The sequence below is a fragment of the Phocoena sinus genome, chromosome 14 (genome assembly GCF_008692025.1).
Source record: "Phocoena sinus isolate mPhoSin1 chromosome 14, mPhoSin1.pri, whole genome shotgun sequence".
NCBI classification, from domain to species: Eukaryota; Metazoa; Chordata; class Mammalia; order Artiodactyla; family Phocoenidae; genus Phocoena; species Phocoena sinus.
The window spans coordinates 42,892,779-42,917,042 of record NC_045776.1 but is presented as its reverse complement, the minus strand read 5'-3'; the positions used below and the strand labels follow the sequence as shown (position 1 = coordinate 42,917,042).

Genomic DNA, 24,264 nt, shown 5'->3' with positions numbered 1-24,264 from the left:
ATTTTTATGGTGAGTTTACAGACAGTTGGACTCATCTCCATTGTCTCTGAATCTAATGGAGAGAAACTTACTGCTTATTTTCAGCTCCTACTTAAGAATTAAATCATTTACTTAAAAAAAAAACAAAGACCTCTTGTTTAAATGGAATATTTTGTTATCTATTTCTGCCTTGTTTTTTTCCTTCTTGTTGGCAATATCTCAAGTCTTATGAGCTCCTTTTTATATTAAAAGTCACATTACATTAAACATTTTTTAAATGTTTGATTATGGTAAAATATATAATGTAAAACGTACCTTTTTTTTTTTTTTTTTGCGGTACACGGGCCTCTCACTGTTGTGGCCTCTCCCGTTGCGGAGCACAGGCTCCGGACACGCAGGCTCAGCGGCCATGGCTCACGGGCCCAGCCGCTCCGCAGCATGTGGGATCTTCCCGGACCGGGGCACGAACCCGTGTCCTCTGCATCAGCAGGCGGACTCTCAACCACTGCGCCACCAGGGAAGCCCCGTACCGTTTTTTTAGTTTTATTTTATTTTTTTTTATAAGTGAAAGATTGTGGTAAACTTTTTTTATACAATAAATGTCCATTTGGTAAGAAAACATGATATGTATATACATACACACAATCTGTATGAGGCATCAAATGAACAATTAGAGTGCAGTATCAAGAATGGTAAGGTAGAAAACGTACCATTTTTATGTGTACAATACAGTGGTATTAAGTACATTCATAACATTGTATAGCAATCACCACTATCTATTTCCAGAATTTTTTCATCATCCCAAACAGAAGCTCTGTACCTGTTAAATTGTAACTTGCCGTTCCCCCACCCCCACCCCGACCCCTCTACTAACCTGTATTCTACTTTATCTCTGAATTCTGTTCTACCTCATATAAATGGAATCACGTTATATTTGTTCTTTTGAAAGTCACATTACATTTAATCAATAATTTACAGATTAAATTCTATCGCATGAGACATCATTACAAATCTTGTAAGAAGTACCAAGATGAATATGGTGTTTCTTCTGTCATTCCAAACTTTCAGATCTCTCAAGATTCAGTAGGGAACAGGTAAGCAATATTTATTCTTATAGTTTTTATTTTTATAGTTAAAATGGAAATTTTGCAGAGACTGTATAAAGTGTTTTTGTGTATGTGTGGGTGTTTGTGGTTTTAAAGTAAATTGCCTTTGTCCTCATAAGTTTGTTTGATGCATGTAAAATGACATCTGGGAGATTGACTTTATGCTAGACTTAAGCTTATGTTATGTAAAAATCATTCTAAGAAACTTTACATGTCTGAATAAAAAGTAGATCTGTGAATTGAATGTTTTCTTTTGCAACTGAAATTACTTGAAAGCTAGAGAAAATCCCTTTCAGTAATGTATTTGCAAACTAGAATCCTTTTACTCTCTAAGAATAGAATTGTTTGAATTTTTTATTTTGATAAAATGTCATGTAAAAGTGAGATTTGGTACGATTAAATTTGTAGTTCTATTTTAGTCTCAATTCTTTTAAAGCTAGGTTTTGGCTTGATTTATATCTTATTGTCTCAGGTTTATGTACATTAAACATTTTTATGAAATGTATTTTATGAATAAGAATGGCCAGAATGCACATGTGTGGTTTAAAAAATAGTGACAAAACAAATACCTAAGCCGGGTCAAAAATTATAACATTTTTCAGGACCTTATTTTTTTTTAAATAAGTTTATTTAATTTATTTATTTTTGGCTGTGTTCGTTGCTGCACGCGGGCTTTCTCTAGTTGCTGTGAGTGGGGGCTGCTGTTTGTTGCAGTGCGTAGGCTTCTCATTGTGGTGGCTTCTTTCGTTGTGGAGCACGGGCTCTAGGCGCGTGGGCTTCAGTAGTTGCGGCACGCAGGCTCAGTAGTTGTGGCTCACAGGCTCTAGAGCACAGGCTCAGTAGTTGTGGTGCATGGACTTGGTTGCTCTGTGGCCTATGGAATCTTCCCAGACCAGGGATCGAACCCATGTCCCCTGCATTGTCAGGCGGATTCTCAACCACTGTGCCACTAGGGAAGCTCTAGACCTTAGAATCTCCTTGTGAGCCCATGCCAATTTGAACCCCATACTCCCAGAGGTAACCACTATCCTCTTTTTTGGGTTGTTCATTCTTTTGCTTTTCTTTATAGTATTACCACCCACGCATGTATCTCTAAACAATGAAGTGCTTAATTTTTAAAAGCTCAGTAGCAAGCACACACCATTCTGTAAAGAAAGGCAGTATTGGCAGCATTATAGAAAGGCTCCCAGGAGGCGATATGTTAAGCAGAGTCTTTAAGATTTTATTTTAGTAGCATTTCATTTCACATGTTGCTAATTTTCAGTAATTTAACCACTCTTAGAAGCACTTATACTGTAGTAAGGCTTCTTCTCAACTCCTTAGTTGAAACTGTTCAGGTAAAGGTCTTTAGTAATTTTCTTATTTCCTGCTCTTTTAGGTTCTCGTTTTATTTGACTCAGTGTCATTGGATGAAATTGGTCACTCTTATTTTGTGATTTTTAAAAAAATCCCCTTCGGTTCATCCTTTTTGGTTTTTTTATTTCTGTACTTCTGCTGTATTGAAATTACTCAACAATTTGTTATTAACCCAGTAGATTATTCTTAAGTGCAGGGATGGTGTTTGTCTTGTTCAACAATGTGTCTCTAGTTCTTAGCAAAGTTCCTAGTATATATGATTTGCACAGTCACTGCTTGTTAAATGACTCAGTTTTCTTCTCATGAGACATGGCTTCTTCCCTCTTACCCCCCAGATCTAATTGGTCATAGGTACTATTGATTTCTAATAGCAGTATTCCTCATCTGTGCTTTTCTTCTGCCCCTGTTGTCACTTCCATAGCTCAAGTCCCCATCATCTCTCACTTGAACTGTTGTAGTATTCTTTTAGTTGGTGGTCCTCCTTTAATCTGTCCTGTATACGATTGCCAAAGTGATATTTCAGAAGTGCAACTCTGACCTCTTTCTCCTTGTCCTTGTACCTACACTTCTGTACCTTGTCAGTGACTTCCTGTGGCCCCATAGCTGTGTTTCTTCTCCTGGGTTCCATGGGCCAGTCAGGGCTCTGTGAACTGCTTAAACTGCCAATTTTTTGTGTGTACTATGTGTGCATTTTTCTGGAGAGAGAATGTCAAGATTCTCAAGGGGTTCCATGATCTAATTCAACAACTAGCTTAATAAGACAAAATCCCTATTCTAAAGCCCTTTCTGATCTGGCACTTAACTTTCCGTTTAGCCTTTGTCTTTCTTGGCTACCCATATTGCATAATATGCCTTAGCCATGTTGAATTATTCCCACTGTATCCTGGCCATCCTTGAGAAGCAATATAACTTAGTCATTAAACATGAAGGCTTGGAACCAGACTGCTGCGTACGAGGCTCTGTCATTTACTAATTGTATGACTTTGGCAAGAAACTGTACCTCAGTTTTCTCATCTGTTTAAAAAGGTAATGGTGATACTATTCAACACCTCATTGGTGGGAGTCAATAAGTAGGTTAATAGAAGTAAAACATATCGAATAGCACCTTACTTGGTGAATGTTTGGGGATTTCTTGTTTGCTTTGTTGGTTTTTTTTTTTTTTTTCTGGCTGTGCAGCGCATCTTGCGGAATCTTAGTTTCCTGACCAGGGACTGAACCCATGCCCTCGGCAGTGAAAGCACAGAGTCCTAACCGCTGGACCGCCACGGAATTTCCTAAATGTTAGTTTTTAATTATCATCATCATCACCATCACTCCCTCACCTCCATACTTTCCCCACCATTCTAACCCACACTTTGCTAGCCAGTGGACTTTTTCTTCTCTTTGAAGACTTAGACCGAGTGTTAGATACTCTGAAGTTTTTCCTGTTTACTTGTCTGTTTTTTTTTATCTAGTAGATGGGCTTCCTAGTCTTATTCATGTTTATATCCTATGCAAAATTCTAGTTGCAATGGAAAAATTCAGTTTGTATATGAATTTCTAGTAAGGAAATTGTTGAAGGAAGGAAAAGATTTTTTAAAAAATGGTAGGAAATATAAGAAGCCAGAATGTATAGTCAGGGTCCTGGGAGGAAACAGATAATTATACTCAAATTAGATAATTTGAGGGGAATTTAGTGAAGGACTATTCTTTAATTTTTTATTTTTGTGTGTGAAGGGACTATTTGTAAGGAGTAGAGTATTGGGTGTACTATGTAAGCAGGGTATAGGAAGTCACAAGGAATAGTTATGTACTCTGGGTCTACTGAAAGCAGGGGAGGGGAGAAAGTAGACACCAGAATTGGAGAAAGAAAGCTATGTGGAGAGGGCAGTTGGAGAGGGATGCAACCAGTCAAGGCAGTTTTGCTGGGAAGGAGTCTGGAAAATAGGTATCCTAACCTTCCTCTTGTTCTTCCTCCAAATCTCCTGCTGGGCTGAACCCATTTGGGAAGCAGAGAAGGGAACCTGTTAATGCAGGTTAGTTTCTCAGTACAAAGAGCATGGTGAAAAATGGAGGAGAGAAGATCTAGAGGGGCAAAAAATATACCCAGCACATAGGATTTCAGTTATTAGCCAAACATATTGTAATACTCTGTACACTGTGCTTCACAGCTTCCAAGTAGTACAAAGAGGAAAACATCCACTATGTTATTAATAGAGTCTATGATATTGGAGACATTCACAGAAAGATAGACAAGATGCAAAGGCAGAGGGCTATGTACCAGATGAAGGAACAAGGTAAAGCCCCAGAAAAACAACTAAATGAAGTGGAGATAGGCAACCTTCCAGAAAAAGAATTCAGAATAATGATAGTGAAGATGATCCAGGACCTCGGATAAACAATGGAGGCAAAGATCGAGAAGATGAAAGAAATGTTTAACAAAGATCTAGAAGAACTAAAGAACAAACAGAGATGAACAGTACAATAACTGAAATGAAAAATACACTAGAAGGAATCAACAGCAGAATAACTGAGGCAGAAGAACAGATAAGTGACCTGGAGGACAGAATGGTGGAATTCACTGCTGCAGAACAGAATAAAGAAAAAAGAATGAAAAGAAATGAAGACATCCTGAGACCTCTGGGACAACATTATACGCAACAACATTCACATTATAGGGGTCCCAGAAGGAGAAGAGAGAGAGAAAGGACCTGAGAAAATATTTGAAGAGATTATAGTCAAAAACTTCCCTAACATGGGAAAGGAAATAGCCACCCAAGACCAGGACGCGCAGAGAGTCCCATACAGGATAAACCCAAGGAGAAACACGCCAAGACACATAGTAATCAAATTGGCAAAAATTAAAGGCAAAGAAAAATTATTGAAAGCAGTAAGGGAAAAATGACAAATAACATACAAGGGAACTCCCATAAGGTTGACAGCTGATTTCTCAGCAAAAACTGTACAAGCCAGAAGGGAGTGGCATGATATACTTAAAGTAATGAAAGGGAAGAACCTACAACCAAGATTACTCTACCCAGCAAGGATCTCATTCAGATTCGATGGAGAAATCAAAAGCTCTACAGACAAGCAAAAGCTAAGAGAATTCAGCACAACCAAACCAGCTCTACAACAAGTGCTAAAGGAACTTCTCTAAGTGGGAAACACAAGAGAAGAAAAGGACCTACAAAAACGAACCCAAAGCAATTAAGAAAAATGGTAATAGGAACATACATATCAATAATTACCTTAAACGTGAATGGATTAAATGCTCCAACCAAAAGACACAGGCTTGCTGAATGGATACAAAAACAAGACCCATGTATATGCTGTCTTCAAGAGACCCACTTCAGACCTAGGGACACATACAGACTGAGAGTGAGGGGATGGAAAAAGATATTCCATGCAAAGGGAAATCAAAAGAAAGCTGGAGTAGCAATACTCATATAAGCTAAAATAGACTAAAATAAAGAATGTTACAAGAGACAAGGAAGGACACTACATAATGATCAAGGGATCAATCCAAGAAGAAGGTATAACGATTATATATGCACCCAACATAGGAGCACCTTGATACATAAGGGAACTGCTAACAGCTCTAAAAGAGGAAATCGACAGTAAGACAATAATAGTGGGGGACTTTAACACCTCACTTACACCAATGGACAGATCATCCAAAGAGAAAATTAATAAGGAAACACAAGCTTTAAAGGACACAATCGACCAGATATATTTAATTGATATTTATAGGACATTCCATCCAAAAATAGCAGATTACACTTCTCAAGTGCTCACGGAACATTCTGCAGGATAGATCACATCTTGGGTCAGTAAATTTAAGCCTCAGTAAATTTAAGAAGATTGAAATCATATCAAACATCTTTTCCGACAACAACGCCATGAGATTAGAAATCAATTACAGGGAAAAAAACGTAAAAAACACAAACACATGGAGGCTAAACGATACGTTACTAAATAACCAAGAGATCACTAAAGAAATGAAAGAGGAAATCAAAAAATACCTAGAGACAAATGACAGTGAAAAGACGACGATCCAAAACCTATGGGATGCAGCAAATGCAGTTCTAAGAGGGAAGTTTATAGCTATACAAGCCTACCTCAAGAAACAAGAAAAATCTCAAATAAATAATCTAACCTTACACCTAAAGGAACTAGAGAAAGAAGAACAACCAAAACCCAAAGTTAGCAGAAGGAAAGAAACCATAAAGATCAGATCAGAAATGAATGAAATAGAAACAAAACAGTAGCAAAGATCAATAAAGCTAAAAGCTGGTTCTTTGAGAAGATAAACAAAATTGATAAGCATTAGCCAGACTCATCAAGAAAAAGAGGGAGAGGACTCAATAAAATTAGAAATGAAAAAGGAGAAGTTACAACAGACACGACAGAAATGCAATGCATCCTAAGAGACTACTACAAGCAACTCTATGCCAATAAAATGGACAACCTGGAAGAAATGGACAAATTCTTTGAGAGGTATAACCTTACAAGACTGAACCAGGATGAAATAGAAAATATGAATAGACCAATCACAAGTAACGAAATTGAAACTGTGATTAAAAATCTTCCAACAAACAAAAGGCCAGGACCAGATGGCTTCACAGGTGAATTCTATCAAACATTTAGAGAAGAGCTAACACGCATCCTTCTCAAGCTCTTCCAAAAAATTACAGAGGAAGGAACACTCCCAAACTCATTGTATGAGACCACCATCACCCTGATACCAAAACCAGACAAAGATACTACAAAGAAAATTACAGACCGACATCACTGATATCACAGAAATTGAGACACAGATATAGAGAACAAATGTATCGACACCAAGGGCTGAAAGCGGCAGGGGGGTGGGGGTGGGGGTGTGATGAATTGGGCGATTGGGATTGACATGTGTACACTGATGTGTATAAAATGGATGACTAATAAGAACTGCTGTATAAAAAATAAATAAAAAAATAAAGGTTTCATAAAAAAATAAGTCTATGATATTGTAAACCAAATAGTTCTTAATGAGAAAGACAGCTTTTCCTGATAATAAAAGAGATTATACTGAAGTGCTTTGCCCATAGGTCCTCAAAAGAAGAAACTAACATAGTTTAAAAAATATTCAAAATAAACCCTTAGATCATTTAATCAATTCAGCATACATTTATTGTACCTTCTGAACTACTGGGCACACTACATGTTATTGAATATGCAGGGATGGATAAAACAGACATAATCTGCCTTTCCATCTGTGTAAGCAGTATAACTTCCAGTCGAGTCATCCAAAATAAACCAACACACGTTTCAGCCAGATCAGTCAGGGTAAAACTATTTACCATAAAGTAATAAATGTTGGTGAATGTTTAACAAAATTATTGCATTCGTATGGGGTAGTTTCTTATAATTATGTAGCAGTGCTAGTTATTTTACTAACGCCATTTCTAGTTCATAACATAAAATTCTGTTTTTAACATGTAGGACTGTATCTTTCTGTTTTCTTTAGCTACTAGAAAGGAGAGAGGGAGGATGCATGTAATCATTAGATGCCAGCACACATTTCTATTTTATCTTCCTTGGATTTATTTGGTCTGTTTGCAGGTTTTTCCAACTAATCTTAACTCTTTGTAAACATTAATAACTGGATGTCAGTAAACCTATAACAGTTTAGTCCAAATACAACACTTCACAAAGACTGAAAGAATGAAATTTGCAAACAATTTTATGTTTATAACAGATTTCTCTCCAAGGTGTTGAACATTTTCAGTAGCTAAGTAACTATTAAGGAATCTGGTACAAGTATGAGATAAAATTTCCTTTTCCTTATTTATAGGCATTCATGATATATTCTGGATAATAATTCTTTATTACATGCAATACAAATATATTTACATTTTTTCCAAATAATTAAAAATTTTTTTTTTGCTGTTTTCTGAAACGTGTAAGCATAGAACTGGAGATTTTTCTTCACATTTTAAAGACTGGAAATGAGGTACTCTAGTATTTTGAAAACTGCCTTAGGTAATACCACAATTTAATTTAGCATAAAATGGCATAGTCATGCATAGGTTTTTTTGGGTTTTTTTCTCACCCCTTTTTTTATTATGATAAGAATATTTTACATGAGGTCTACTCTCTTAACAGATTTTTAAGTATACAGTATAGTATTGTTATATACAGTATAGGCACAGTGTTGTACAGCAGATCTCTAGAACTTACCTTGCATAACTGAAATTTGTACATGTTGATTAGAAACTCTCATATCCCCGTCCTGTAGCTCCTGTTAGCCACCATTCTATTCTTGGCTTCTTTGAGTTTGAGTATTTTAGATACCTCATATAAGTGGAATCATGCAGTATTTGTCCTGTGACTGGCTTGTTTAACTTAGCATAATGGTCTCAAGGTTTATTTATGTTGTCACAGTTGCAGGACTTTCTTTTCTTTTAAAATTGAATAATATTCCGTTGCATGTATATGCCGCATTTTCTTTATCCATTCATATCTTTTTTTCTTTATCCATTCACAAGATTGTGTCTATATCTTGGCTATTGTGAATAGCACTGCAGTGAACTTGGGAGTGCTGTTTCTTCAAGATTCTGATTCCAGTTCTTTTTGATAAATACCCTGAAGTGGGATTGCTGGATCATATGGTAGTTCTTTTTATTTTTTTGAGGAACTTCACTGTAACTGTTTTCCATAGCAGCTGCACCATTTTGCATTCTCACCAACAGTGTACAAAGGTTCCAGTTTCTCCACATCCTCACCAACACTTGTTGTCTTTTTGATAATAGCTATCATAACAGCTATGAGGTGATATTTCATTGTGGTTTTGATTTGTATTTCCCTTATGATTAGTGGCATTGAGAATCTTTTCATATACGTGTTGGCCATTTGTATGTCATCTTTGGAGAAATATCTATTCGTATTTTTAGCCCATTCTGTAATTGGGTCATTAGTTTCTTTGTTGTTGAGTTGTAGGAGTTCCTTATGTATTTTGGGGATTAACCCTCTGTCAGATACGTGGTTTCGAGATACTTTCTCCCATTACATATGTTGCCTTTCACTCTGTTGTTTCCTTTGCTGTGCAGAAGCTTTTTAGTTTAATGCAGTCCCACTTGTCTGTTATGGCTTGCAAATATTTTTGATCAGTCTTTGGCTAGTCTTATTGTGTCTTTTGACATACATAAGTATTATATTTATACTTTTATATATATTATATTTATTTTCTTTATGTTTTTTGCTTTTTGTGTCATGCTTGAGAAATCCTTTCCCACATCATAAAGTTATAGAAGATATTTTCTTCTTTAACATTTTAAAGCTGTGCTTTTCACATTTATTTTGGATGTATAACATGAGGTAGGAAAAATTTTCCCCAGGTGATAACCATTTGTCCCAGTACCATTCATTGAGGAGTCCATTCTTTCCCCACTGATTTATAATGCCATTTTGGTCCTACACATCTCTATTCTGTTCTGTTGCTTTGTTTATTCCTCTAATACCATGCTATCTTAATTACTGTGGCTTTAACAATAGGTCTTAAGATCATGTAGGGAAAGTTCTCCCTTTTGTTTTACCTAGAAAATTGTTTCTGTTATTCTTGGTCCTTTGCTATTCCATATGAATTTTAGGATCAGACTTGAGTTTTCTAAAAATTCCTGTAGAGATTTTGATCGGAAGCATTATAAAGGTTGAATTTATTGAAATAATAGATTAATTTGGAGAGAATTGACATCATATGATACTCATTTTTCCCACCCAGTTTCCCACCTGTTTATCTCTTCCATTTAAAAAAAAAATGCAGTAAAAGAAGTCCATTTAGAGCACACATAAATATGTTCTAGTATATCTTTTCCTAGTAAAACCTTACAGTTTTTTTTTTTTTTCGGTACGTGGGCCTCACACTGTTGTGGCCTCTCCCGTTGCGGAGCACAGGCTCCGGACGTGCAGGCCCAGCGGCCATGGCTCCCGGGCCCAGCTGCTCCGCGGCATGTGGGATCTTCCCGGACCGGGGCACGAACCCGTGTCCCCAGCATCGGCAGGCAGACTCTCAACCACTGTGCCACCAGGGAAGCCCCTAAAACCTTACAGTTTTTGTTGCTGTACAAATGGATCTATTTTCCTGTTTTATAATCTAAGTGGTTATTACTAGTGAGTAGGAATATTAAGGATTTTTATGTTAATCTTTGATTTAGCAGCTTTGCTGATTTATTAGTTCTAATAGTTCTAAATAATTTACCTGTAGATTCTTTTGGATTTATTACGTAGAAAATTATTTGGTTTGTCAATGCAATTTTGTCTCTTACTGCTTCATTTTGTACTTGATTTATTGCATCAACTAGGGCCTCTATCCAGTATTAAATAGAAGGCACCTGTTTTTCCTTGATTTTAGTGGGAATGCATCTAAAATTTTATTATTATGGATGGTGTTCACTACAGTTTTTTAACATATTCTTTATCTGTTCTATGATGCTATCATCCTGAATTTAAGATTTCTCCGTTGAATGGTTCTTACTCAAATCAGAATCTTGTATGCAGTTAAAAAAATGTATACATCTGACTTCATTCCCAGATACTCTGCTATCTAGAGTTTAGGGATTTGTACTTTTAAAAGCATTGTGGGTGATCAGAGGTTTTTTTGTTTTTGTTTCCATTCTGGAGGTTGAATTTTAGTGAATGATTTCTACATCAGATGAAATAAATGATCATATGTTTTTTAAATTGATAGTATGGTTGTCAGTAATAGATTTTCTATTGTTGAACTCATTCATACATTTCTAGAATAAATGAGTAGGCTCCCAGTAATAGCCCTGGGCATGATACAGGATGATCAGGAAGGACTAGAATAATGATAACAATAATAATGGAAAATAGAGAATTGTAAAAGTAGGTGGAAAGGAGAAAACATTTAAAAAGGGCATTAACTTTGATATTAAAATGCTTTAAATCAGGAGTTTTGTGATTGCATACCCCACCAGTGAAAAAAATTGAGCATGTACTCTGAGTATGTGTGTGTTTATTTTAAAACTATGCGTGTGTTTTATAGTACTGATACTTTATGCATAACACATGCAAAATTTAAGTGAGATAAAGATGAAAAAGTTACTTTAAAAATAAGTTTGCTTTATTTAATGGTATAAAATATTTTCATTCTTAAAGTTTTATTACTGTTTTTATTGAAAACAATATGGTTGACTATGACTTCTAAAATTTCTTAAAATCTTGGTTTAATACAGTGACAGTAATTTAAAGATTTCGATTAAATTCACTTTACTTTGATACTTGGTCTTGATGACTATCATGGCTGAAAAGATACCTACAACACACAATACAGATCCAAATGGAAGAGTATGTCATAGGTTGAGACTCCTATATTTTTCAGTCCCATTTGGTAAATATTAAAAGGGCTTTTGTTGAAATTTTCCATAGTCTCTGATTATGTTATAGTTGTTCTTACAAAGGAATCGGAAGTTTTTATATTTTATTAGGGCATGTTCAAAACCCAATGATTATCTTTATTTGGAAGATTTAAAAACAGTTTAGAAAAATCTGTTACCAAGTTTAAATGTATAGTTATGAGATTTTAAAAAAATAGGTGACATACTGTTTTTGGTAAAGTCATAACATCCCTTTAACACATGCACTCTCCGTAGTTTGAATTTATTTTGAAAAGCAGTTTTTAGTCTCCACATTGTTAGAATCTGCAGAGACAGATTAATAACTGCTAAAAAGATGCAAAATAGTGGTTTAATAGTCTCCTATTTGGGCAGGGAAGCTTTCTTGCAGAGAATGTGTGTGGAGACACAACAGTATTTTCACAGAAGGGAAATGACTGTCATTGGAGAACATCTGTTAGGTAGATGATACAGTATTGCTTGTCCTTTTGTAAAAGAAAAATGAAAAGTCAGTTTTCTAAGTTTCACAACAGTTTTTTTGTCCACTACCTATCTCATTTTTATTTTAATGTTTCTGCTATTGAAAGGCCTTGTTTTTATAAAATTGACTACGTTGATGAAATTCTGTAATGCATGACTGACAATCCTCATATGGAATGCCCACTTTTCTCTCAGGATTTCTCTGATACTGCATAAGACACATGACTCTGGCATGGGGTCCCAGTGAGGACATCAAGTTATTCTGTATATTAAATGTTGGAAAGCCTAGTTCCTTTTTGGAAAATATAAACATAATGAACATTCAAATATTTTTTCTTAACCTACTCCATTTAGGAGTTGTAGCATCATTTTGGATGCTACAGCCTTAAACTATATCCTAGTTACAAGTCAAGAAGTTCACAAATTCTTGATTCTACCCCAGCATTCAAAAACTAACTAGTCCAGGTAGAGGTAGGGGTGTCTCTTAATTTGAAAGTCTAAAGGACCTGGGGAAATGTTCATGCTATGGATTTAAGACAATTCTGCAAAATACTATATTCTCTATACTTTTGTAACTATGCCTAAATTAATTTTTAAAGGACCTCATAAGCAGTCTTCTTATCAGAATTTATTTGAAAAGTAATTAATGCCATAATTATATCATAGTTCAGAACTATTTGAAGTTCAGGCTTTTCAAACAAATTCAGACTGGTTGTCTTCATTAGCAGTTAATGAATCTGTGTTGTGCTTTATTACTTGAAGTATTAACTTCTCCCCCTCCTCCCCATGCCTCTTAAGTAATAGGAGTGAAACATCCACATCTGATAACACAGAAACGTATCAAGAGAATACAAGGTAAGCTTTTGAATTTCTATTATTTTAGTAAATAATACCTATCACTTTGTAATAATGGATTTTTAAATTAAAAAAATTTAAATTCAGTTAAATCATCAGACATATGCATAAGTTAGCAGTTTAGAAATAAATGATGCAGTTGCTTTTACAGGTCACATTAAATTAGAAGCGTGTAGCTCTCCTCTTTCACTGTGGTCAGATTTCTTCCATGCATAATTTAGGCAGAGTTGTCAATACTGAACTGTCCCTTGCTGAAATTGAGATATTAAAACCCAGTGATGCCTGATCCTCAGAATATTTTGAAATGTTGATCATTCTCATGGCTGATGCTTTTGTTTTTCTCTTTTCCTATGAATTTTGTATGTTAGAGTCTTAGAACTAGGATAAATTAAAGATACACCATATGGATGTAAGTCTTTTAAAAGTTTTAATTTCCTAGATATGGTGTTTCCATACTGGGACACCATGGGATATTTAGAATTTTCAGGGGACATACAGTGACATCTATTAGTTACAGGAATGACTAAATTAAGTTGTTTGAATCTAACTACTTTAATAAATGAGACAGCTAGGTTTGTTATTAGTTTTGTTTAGGCCTCTTGTAGAGGCACCATGAAAAAATTTCCTAGACACTAAGTGTACTGTAAACTGAGATTGTTTAGGAATATCTATTGTAGATTATTTATTGAAAACATAGTTTTTTAAAAGTGAAACAATCTTTGATTAGTCTATAATTATAACTTTTAAAGAAATAATAATTGGTCAAAAAATAGGAGCTCATCATTTTTACGTTATGATTTCAAATTCAGTATGCTGCATTTAAAATTGTTTTATAGTTCTTCTGGGCATCCCACCTTTAAGTGTCCCTTGTGTCAAGAATCAAATTTTACCAGACAGCGTTTACTGGATCACTGTAATAGTAATCACCTATTTCAGATAGTTCCTGTGGTAAGTATGTATGTTTAAGACAGTCTTCTGTTTAAGGTATGCTGTCCCATTTATTTCACTTCATTTGTACAAGGGAAAGTGGTTACTTTAAATTTTGCGGGGCATTGTCAGTAAGGTATATTTTGTCAACAAAGGATTGATGACTGTGAAGCAAAATGAGATATTTAAAATCCCAGTAACTAACTTATAAAAAGATGTATGCTTAATTGTGAGGGTAAAGTACAAAAATAGCCTGGAAAAGAGTGAAATAAGGAAAGGTGAACTGAGGACTCATTACCAAGCAGTAGCATTGTAAATTGTATCCTTGCAGAATGTAGTATATGAGTGCATAAAGCAAGAAAGGAAAAGAATCATTCTTTCTGATGCATACATATCTTTTTTTTTTACATCTTTATTGGAGTATAATTGCTTTACAGTGGTGTGTTAACTTCTGCTTTATAACAAACTGAATCAGTTATACATATACATATTTTCCCATATCTCTTTCCTCTTGTGTCTCCCTCCCTCCCACCCTCCCTATCCCTCCCCTCCAGGCGGTCACAAAGCACCGAGCTGATCTCCCTGTGCTATGCGGCTGCTTCCCACTAGCTATCTATTTTACGATTGGTAGTGTATATATGTCCATGCCTCTCTCTCGCTTTGTCACAGCTTACCCTTCCCCCTCCCCATATCCTCAAGTCCATTCTCTAGTAGGTCTGTGTCTTTATTCCTGTCTTACCCCTAGGTTCTTCATGACATTTTTTTTTCTTAAATTCCATATATATGTGTTAGCATACGGTATTTGTCTTTCTCTTTCTGACTTACTTCACTCTGTGTGACAGACTCTAGGTCTATCCACCTCATTACAAATAGCTCAATTTCGTTTCTTTTTATGGCTGAGTAGTATTCCATTGTATATATGTGCCACATCTTCTTTATCCATTCATCCGATGATGGACACTTAGGTTGTTTCCATCTCCGGGCTATTGTAAATAGAGCTGCAATGAACATTTTGGTACATAACTCTTCTTGAATTATGGTTTTCTCAGGGTATATGCCCAGTAGTGGGATTGCTGGGTCATATGGTAGTTCTATTTGTAGTTTTTTAAGGAACCTCCATACTGTTCTCCACAGTGGTTGTACCAATTCACATTCCCACCAGCAGTGCAAGAGGGTTCCCTTTTCTCCACACCCTCTCCAGCATTTATTGTTTCTAGATTTTTTTTTTTTTTTTTTTTTTTTTTTGCGGTACGCGGGCCTCTCACTGTTGTGGCCTCTCCCGCTGCAGAGCACAGGCTCCGGACGCGCAGGCCCAGCGGCCATGGCTCACGGGCCCAGCCGCTCCGCGGCACGTGGGATCTTCCCGGACCGGGGCACGAACCCACGTCCCCTGCATCGGCAGGCGGACTCCCAACCACTGCGCCACCAGGGAAGCCCTATTGTTTCTAGATTTTTTGATGATGTCCATTCTGACCGGTGTGAGATGATATCTCATTGTAGTTTTGATTTGCATTTCTCTAATGATTAATGATGTTGAGCATTCTTTCATGTGTTTGTTGACAGTCTGTAAATCTTCTTTGGAGAAATGTCTATTTAGGTCTTTTGCCCATTTTTGGATTGGGTTGTTTTTTTGTTATTGAGCTGCATGAGCTGCTTATAATTTTTGGAGATTAATCCTTTGTCAGTTGCTTCATTTGCAAATATTTTCTCCCATTCTGAGGGTTGTCTTTTGGTCTTGTTTATGGTTTTGTTTGCTGTGCAAAAGCTTCATTAGGTCCCATTTGTTTATTTTTGTTTTTATTTCCATTTCTCTAGGAGGTGGGTCAAAAAGGATCTTGCTGTGATTTATGTCATAGAGTGTCCTGCCTATGTTTTCCTCTAAGAGTTTGATAGTTTCTGGCCTTAAATTTAAGTCTTTAATCCATTTTGAGTTTATTTTTGAGTATGGTGTTAGGGAGTGATCTCATCTCATACTTTTACATGTACCTGTCCAGTTTTCCCAGCACCACTTACTGAAGAGGCTGTCTTTTCTCCACTGTACATTCCTGCCTCCTTTATCAAAGATAAGGTGACCATATGTGTGTGGGTTTATCTCTGGGCTTTCTGTCCTGTTCCATTGATCTATCTTTCTGTTTTTGTGCCAGTACCATACTGTCTTGATTACTGTAGCTTTGTAGTATAGTCTGAAATCAGGGAGCCTGATTCCTCCACCTCTGTTTTTCGTTCTCAAGATTGCTTTGGCTATTCGGGGTCCTTTGTGTTTCCATACAAATTGTGGAATTTTTTGTTCTAGTTCTGTGAAATATGCCAGTGGTAGTTTGATAGGGATTGCATTGAATCTGTAGATTGCTTTGGGTAGTAGAATCATTTTCACAATGTTGATTCTTCCAATCCAGGAACATGGTATATCTCTCCATCTATTTGTATCATGTTTAATTTCTTTCATCAGTGTCTTATAATTTTCTGCATACAGATCTTTTGTCTCCTTAGGTAGATTTATTCCTAGATATTTTATTCTTTTTGTTGCAATGGTAAATGGGAGTGTTTTCTTGATTTCACTTTCAGATTTTTCATCATTAGTGTATAGGAATGCAAGAGATTTCTGTGCATTAATTTTGTATCCTGCTACTTTACCAAATTCATTGATTAGCTCTAGTAGTTTTCTGGTAGCATCTTTAGGATTCTCTATGTATAGTATCATGTCATCTGCAAACAGTGACAGCTTTATTTCTTCTTTTCCGATTTGGATTCCTTTTATTTCCTTTTCTTCTCTGATTGCTGTGGCTAAAACTTCCAAAACTATGTTGAATAAGAGTGGTGAGAGTGGGCAACCTTGTCTTGTTCCTGATCTTAGTGGAAATGCATTCAGTTTTTCACCATTGAGGACGATGTTGGCTGTGGGTTTGTCATATATGGCCTTTATTATGTTGGGGAAAGTTCCCTCTGCCTACTTTCTGCAGGGTTTTTATCATAAATGGGTGTTGAATTTTGTCGAAAGCTTTCTCTGCATCGACTGAGATGATCATATGGTTTTTCTCCTTCAATTTGTTAATATGGTGTATCACGTTGATTGATTTGCATATATTGAAGAATCCTTGCATTCCTGGGGTAACCCCACTTGATCATGGTGTATGATCCTTTTAACGTGCTGTTGGATTCTGTTTGCTAGTATTTTGTTGAGGATTTTTGCATCTATGTTCATCAGTGATACTGGCCTGTAGTTTTCTTTCTTTGTGACATCCTTGTCTGGTTTTGGTATCAAGGTGATGGTGGCCTCGTAGAATGAGTTTGAGAGTGTTCCTCCCTCTGCTATATTTTGGAAGAGTTTGAGTAGGATAGGTGTTAGCTCTTCTCTAAATGTTTGATAGAATTTGCCTGTGAAGCCATCTGGTCCTGGGCTTTTGTTTGTTGGAAAATTTTTAATCACAGTTTCAATTTCAGTGCTTGTGATTGGTCTGTTCATATTTTCTATTTCTTCCTGATTCAGTCTTGGCAGGTTGTGCATTTCTAAGAATTTGTCCATTTCTTGCAGGTTGTCCATTTTATTGGCATAGAGTTGCTCATAGTAATCTCTCATGATCTTTTGTATTTTTGCAGTGTCAGTTGTTACTTCTCCTTTTTCATTTCTAATTCTATTGATTTGAGTCTTCTCCCTTTTTTTCTTGATGAGTCTGGCTAATGGTTTATCAATTTTCTTTATCTTCTCAAAGAACCAGCTTTTAGTTTTATTGATCTTTGCTATCGTTTCCTTCATTTCTTTTTCATTTATTTCTGATCTGATTTTTATGATTTCTTTCCTTCTGCTAGCTTTGGGGGTTTTTTTGTTCTCCTTTCTCTAATTGCTTTAGGTACAAGGTTAGGTTGTTTATTCGAGATGTTTCATGTTTGTCTTGCTATAAACTTCCCTCTTAGAACTGCTTTTGCTGCCTCCCATATGTTTTGGGTCGTCATGTCTCCATTGTCATTTGTTTCTAGGTATTTTTTTATTTCCTCTTTGATTTCTTCAGTGATCACTTTGTTATTAAGTAGTGTATTGTTTAGCCTCCATGTGATGCATACATATCTTTTTGATGCCAATGCCATTTTGAGGGTGTGTATGAGAGTGGTGAGACCTTTTTTGATGAGTGAAGGAGAATAGAGCAGAGTGCAGGATTCCAACATTGTGTTAGTGGTTCTACAACTCCACATTTGGAGCATGAGTTTCAATTTCAACTGTATGTCAAACAGGAGAAACTGAGCTGGAAGAGATACTTCCCATTTTGATATGTAAATATTTTCTTCAGAAATTAGAAGGAAAATGTATCAAAAGATAAAATAAGGATTGTGGATACATCTTAGCAGTTTTACAAAAAGTTGTGGAAGAGTATGCCCCAGTATGCCCTTAAAGTCTCGGGTAGTTCTAAGGGAGATACCCCCCCTACTTTGCTCATTAGAAGAGGGTCTGTTACTGTTAAGTAAACAGATACAGTGCCAAAGACATCTCTTGGGGAAAATCTCATATTTAAGAGATTTCATTTGTTTTATATTGCATTAGTGAATTTTTGTTTCTGCTTATATTCAACATAGCACAAACTTTGGCTATAGTCCAGTTACTAAAGTTCTGTTTTGTTTCATTTCAGTTTGTAATCCATTCACTTTTTAAGATGTACTTACTTCATTTGAAACCTTAAGGATACAATTTAAGGCTTCCTTTGCTTTCATCTTATAAATGAAATTAAACTAATAATAATTATGTCACAGTTATTGTGTGGCTCTAATGAGATTACATACTGGTTACTGGTAATTATTATTACAATTGGTTAAGGCTGGATATGGTGTTTCTGTTAAAACAGAATAATCAGATTTAAGTAATAGAATATGTTAGATCTCTCTTTTTATTGTGTTGTGTTGGATTAGTGTAATTTATCTGAGGTAATTTGGTCTAGAAATAATCTAGTTATGAAATTTGGCCCTTAGAAATGCTTTTCATGTAGATTTTTTTGTAACATGTTTTAATACTTTCAATAATGATGTTTGGTTATTTTCATTTTTTTTAATTTGAAATACTGTGTTTCTTATAGACATGTCCTATTTGTGTGTCTCTTCCTTGGGGAGATCCTAGCCAGATTACTAGAAATTTCGTTAGTCATCTAAATCAAAGACATCAGTTTGATTATGGAGAATTTGTGGTAAGTGAGTTTTTCAAGATTAAGAAAATACCATTTAAACATTGAAGTTAAATTAACTTCTTCAATCTAGACTTGAGTTTTGAGGCAAGATATATCATACTGGATGGTTATAGAGCAAGTTCTGTTGTTTTTATGGTAATATAGGTGAATTTTGGTTTGTAGAAGTGGTGAAAGTTGAATTTACTGTCCACCTTCTATATTAGAGAGATAATTAATAGAGGAAGAGCAAACCCCCAGATTAACAAAATGATGATATATATGAAAACTGTCTAGATTTAAGGAAAATTATACTTGCTAGAAAAGTAAAATTGGTATGACAGATGGAGGATGTATTTCTCATGTAGTGTAAGTAGCTTGTTAAACTCATAATAGATTTCTTTTATCTGCACGTGAGACACATTCTTTTTAAAAATGAGGGAGCTTATTTATGTAAAGCCAGGTTGAATGGCAGATTCTGGCCTTAGTTCACTGCTTTAACAGAGTGCATGAGGGAAGTTATATAATATAAAAATGGATCCCCAGAGCAAAGCATGAGGTTAATTTCTACTTCCCAAATGTGTCTTGATAGTTACAAAAAAAAATTAGATGACTTTCATTTTATTAATTGTGAAATTGCATTTTATTCATCTTCAATGAATTAAAACCTTATCTCATTCAAGATTCAGCCTGACAAAGAATGGTTCATACTTGTTTTCCAGTTTATGTAATAAGCACAGACGTGCAATTCTGAGAATGGCATGAACAGAATTTCCATTTCTTCTGCCTTCCAGTGTTGAAATTATGTCATTCTTGATATATATATTTTTTATTTTGTGTAATTTGCATTTTTTAGTCATACTGTATAAAAATATGTATGTAATAATATTTCAAATATATGTAAAATTCAAGTGTACTCTGATAATTTTAGTAGTTTTATGAAGTAATTATGGGTTATTCTTAAATTCTCAGTGTAAGAAAGGTTACTGCATCTGGAGAGCTATGTGTTTGGAAAAACAAAAATTTATTTTGTGAACTGCTTTTGATCTAATTGTCAGACTGTTTTACCTTGCCACAGAAGAACATGTAATTTTAATGATTTGAGATTGTCGAATGGAAGCCTATTTTAAAGCAAATCCATGGACCATAATTGAAAGGAAATAGAATTTTTCAAGTTAAGGAGTAGTAGTATAATCAGATTGAGTGAACTGTAGTTTTTACCTTTATGTTATGATTAAGATGATGTTAATTCAACTATCTTAATGTAATAAGTGCTTATTTTCTTTAAAATGAATATACCTTCCAACATTGGCATTCTCTTCTAGAGATGACAGAAAATTTATGATTGTGGGTTACCCTTAACTATACTACTTTCAATTAATAACTTATCATAAAACACTGTAATTCTCAAATTTCATTGTCTGCTGATCATCTGTTATTTATCAATTATTCCTAAATAATTATAACTGAATTTTTTAAATTAAAAGTTTAGGTATTTAGTGCTTATATTTTAAAGAAGTATATGGTGTAACATAAACTGTTTCAAGTATGTATGTGTATCAAGATGTGTAATGTATTGGACTAAGTATTGAGTATGTTTCTCCTATTGACATGTTAATGTTACTGTTTTTAGAATCTTCAGCTAGATGAGGAAACCCAATATCAAACTGCTGTTGAAGAATCTTTTCAGGTAAACATCTGAAGGCTGTAGACATCTCTGCATCTTTGTACCTGCAAGTGCCATCTTTAAGGAGAAAACTACACGAAGTCACCGTTTCAATAACTTGATGTGCATATTAATAAAAGTAATTCAGTCTATTGATTTAGTTTTTAATTGAAAAATAAAGGTGGGCCATCTAAAAACTTCATTCTCTTGATAAGTTAAAAGATAAAAGTTAGGACATTATCTTTAAAAGCATTAAAAGGATTATATTTCATTAATGTAATGGTGAAAAGGGAATCCCTGTTGTACTTATCTTTTTATATTACATATTTAATTTTTCCTTGCTTTTGAAATTTGGTGCAGTTCCTCCCATTGACATTATTGTACACAGGTAACAGAGTACCATATTGTGAAAGATGAGATTGATATAAACCTAACAAATCTGAGCCAGTTATTTGAGTTGCAGAATGGAGACTTGAAGTGCTAAATGAAACAATCCAAAGGAAACTTTTTTAAATACAGATTCTAGCAGAGGAATTCAACTATTATAAGAAAATTGTATTTATATAACGTTTAGTATTTTTGAAGACTAGTGAGATTTCTTTACTAATTTTGACTCTTTAAAAAGTGAAAGCTCATTGTATAGATATTTCCTTTTTGCTGTTAGAAGGAAATATCAAGAGAAAAATTTATTTCTTTGGTGGGCAGTTGGTAATTTCATATCTTGTTTGTTTGGTTGACTAATTTGTAAGCCTAAAGTACAGTAAGCTGAATTACAGCTCTTTGGCCTCAGAATTTTCAATAGCAGAATTGCTGATTAGCTAAGATGAAACTTTTATTAGAAACTTTCAGTTGGTGATATTACATTCTATATATATATTTAAATGAGAGGTTTGACTTCATCTCAGTTTAGAAATTTGTTCAAATCTAAAGATGTATATGCATATATACATACACTTTTGTATGTGTATATACACATATATGCATACAGTTTGTCAGGTTATATACAGAATTTCTATTAAGATTTTTAAAATGCACAAGCAATATGGGATCAAAGTATTTATCTGATTTGATTAAAATTTTGTATGTCACCAAATTTTTAAAGTAACAGTCAAATGGTAAGTTATCTACTTGGCTACTATTACACCTTAAAAATGAGTTTACACACCTACACAATTACCTGTTTATATGGTGCTCATTTGTTATCTTAAGGTAATGTGGGACTATAGTAGTGAGGTGGATTCTACCAGCCACTCTGTTTCCCTACATTTTAGTCAAAAACTGGGTTTGTTCTTAGTATTCATTAATGAGAATCATAAAATAACTTGTACTAGAGGGCCCAAATCACAGAATAAAAGATGAAGAGTGGATTAGCTGACATTCCATACTAATACATTGTTGATGCTTTCTTTAAAATAAATAACTCAAAAGAACATAAAAGAAAGTCTCAGAAGTAGTTTGCTGCTAATATATACGTATATTGTATAAAAAGGTATATTTTGATTTTGTTAAAATCCTTGTTGACTTTTCTACAGTGAACATTTTTTTAACTTGATTTAATAAAAATGTTAATTTTGGAAGTGGAGTTTTGTAAAAACCTTTTTCAGTCAAACAGTAATTTATGGGTAATAATAACAATCACCAAAAAAGCCATACATGTTAACATATGCCTTGGTTGTGTCATTCTAAAGAGTGATGTTTACTATGTGCTTGAACATTTCTCTGCGGTTACATGAGTGTAATTGTAAGAATAGCTGTTTAACAAACTCTTTTTTAAAAAGACTTTTGACCATGGGTTTTTCCAGTTTAAGCAATAACTTTAGTACTTTCTTTCAAAATTTAGTACTTCCAGTATGTCAAGTTAAACCATTCTGAGATTTGAGAACTTCTTTAAAGGAAAATTGTAGAGATCATCTTGATGAAATTGTGTTTTGAAGTTTGTGGGTTAGTTAAATATCATTTATAGTCTGGTGTGTCTTTCACATAAGTTTTTTTCGTAAGGAAAATATTGACTTTATTTGCTTTTATCTGGGAGCTCCTCAGTATGGAAATGTTTGTTTAAAACCTCCCATCCTTTTGTCAGTGGATTAGGAGTAGGGATTGGCTTTACAGATACACAGTTTAAATTCATGAGACAGTCCTTGTTTTTAATGTGCATATAGCTGAGTCAGGATAAGGGAGGAAACTGTATTGATACTCTACCTAAATTTCAGAATACCACTTACAGGCCTCAACAAATTACAGTTTATGTTGTTAAACAGTCTTATTTGAGATGTATTGCTTTATTTTTCAATTAAACGTGGTTTTCTCCTACTTGTGTGTCTAATTAAATTTTTGTCTAGAGGCAAACATGATAACATTTAACTCTCATAACTCACCCTGGAAGACATGTAGGAGATGACCCATTATTTTGCACTTAAAAAAGTGGATAGGAGAAAGTTACCACATGCTGATACTATATGTTGGGTTTAACTTTACAAACCTATTTTATCTTTATTTTCAAATGTTAATCAACTTATAAAGCTATTTTATCAAGTGTTCACACAGCAGGATTTTCAGACCATGCTAGCAACCAGACAGAAAGCTAGTTAACTGGTTAACAGACATTTTTAAATGGAAAAGTTACCCTTAAATAAGGTATCAGGGTTCTAAGAATATATTGCCAAATACCATGTCACATACTTGTTGCATGTTTAGCAAGTATTAATTACAATCTTCAGTGAATCATAACTTTATAGGAACCCTTTAGGGCTGCTACTCAAAGAATAAACCCTCTATGGAGGTTGTGATGTTTGTAGAAAAGGTGTGGCCCAGAATACATGTACTGTAAAACTAATAGAAATATGAATAAAGTACTCATTCCACATTACCACTTAATATGGAATATAATTTTCTAATTAGGCAGTACAGTTCTGAAAAAAGATGGGGAATGGAAATGAATTATATCAAGAGATTAAAAGAAGATACAGAGACCTGAAAATGTGTGTTACAGCCTGCATCGCCCCAACAGCGATTGTCCAATCCTGAGGCTGAGAAATGGGAGTGACTGCACTCTCACCCCGAAATGAGGAAGATAAATGTGTGTATTTTATTAGGTACTTGACTGACAAACTTGCATTACACTATACCATGCAATTTCCTGTGTAATAAGAATTCTTAATAGATTGGTGAAGGATATACCATTGCAGAATGTAAGATGAACAGGCAGGGGAGTGAATACGGAGGAGAGACATTAATGAATTATAGCCATTCTAAGGAGGTTATGGAGAGGAAGAAAATACACAAGATGTGAGGGAGGAAATGGCATGTCTGTCTAAATGGGCAAAATAACGGTACATGACACTGAAATTGTGAACAATAATCAGAGCACAGATCAAGAAAAG

General features: G+C 34.8%; 1 protein-coding gene across 1 annotated transcript in view; it reads left to right on the top strand.

The window, feature by feature from the left end:
* Positions 1-23,194, top strand: part of RNF138 (ring finger protein 138) — a 42,622-nt gene extending 19,428 nt beyond the window's left edge. The window contains exons 3-7 of the mRNA XM_032603339.1: positions 958-1,073; positions 13,091-13,147; positions 13,984-14,095; positions 19,135-19,242; positions 20,852-23,194. Of these exons, the coding sequence (XP_032459230.1) occupies positions 958-1,073; positions 13,091-13,147; positions 13,984-14,095; positions 19,135-19,242; positions 20,852-20,920 (462 nt within the window). The 3' untranslated portion in view covers positions 20,921-23,194. The remainder of the gene's footprint in view (positions 1-957; positions 1,074-13,090; positions 13,148-13,983; positions 14,096-19,134; positions 19,243-20,851) is intronic.
* The last annotated feature ends 1,070 nt before the right edge of the window (positions 23,195-24,264 follow it).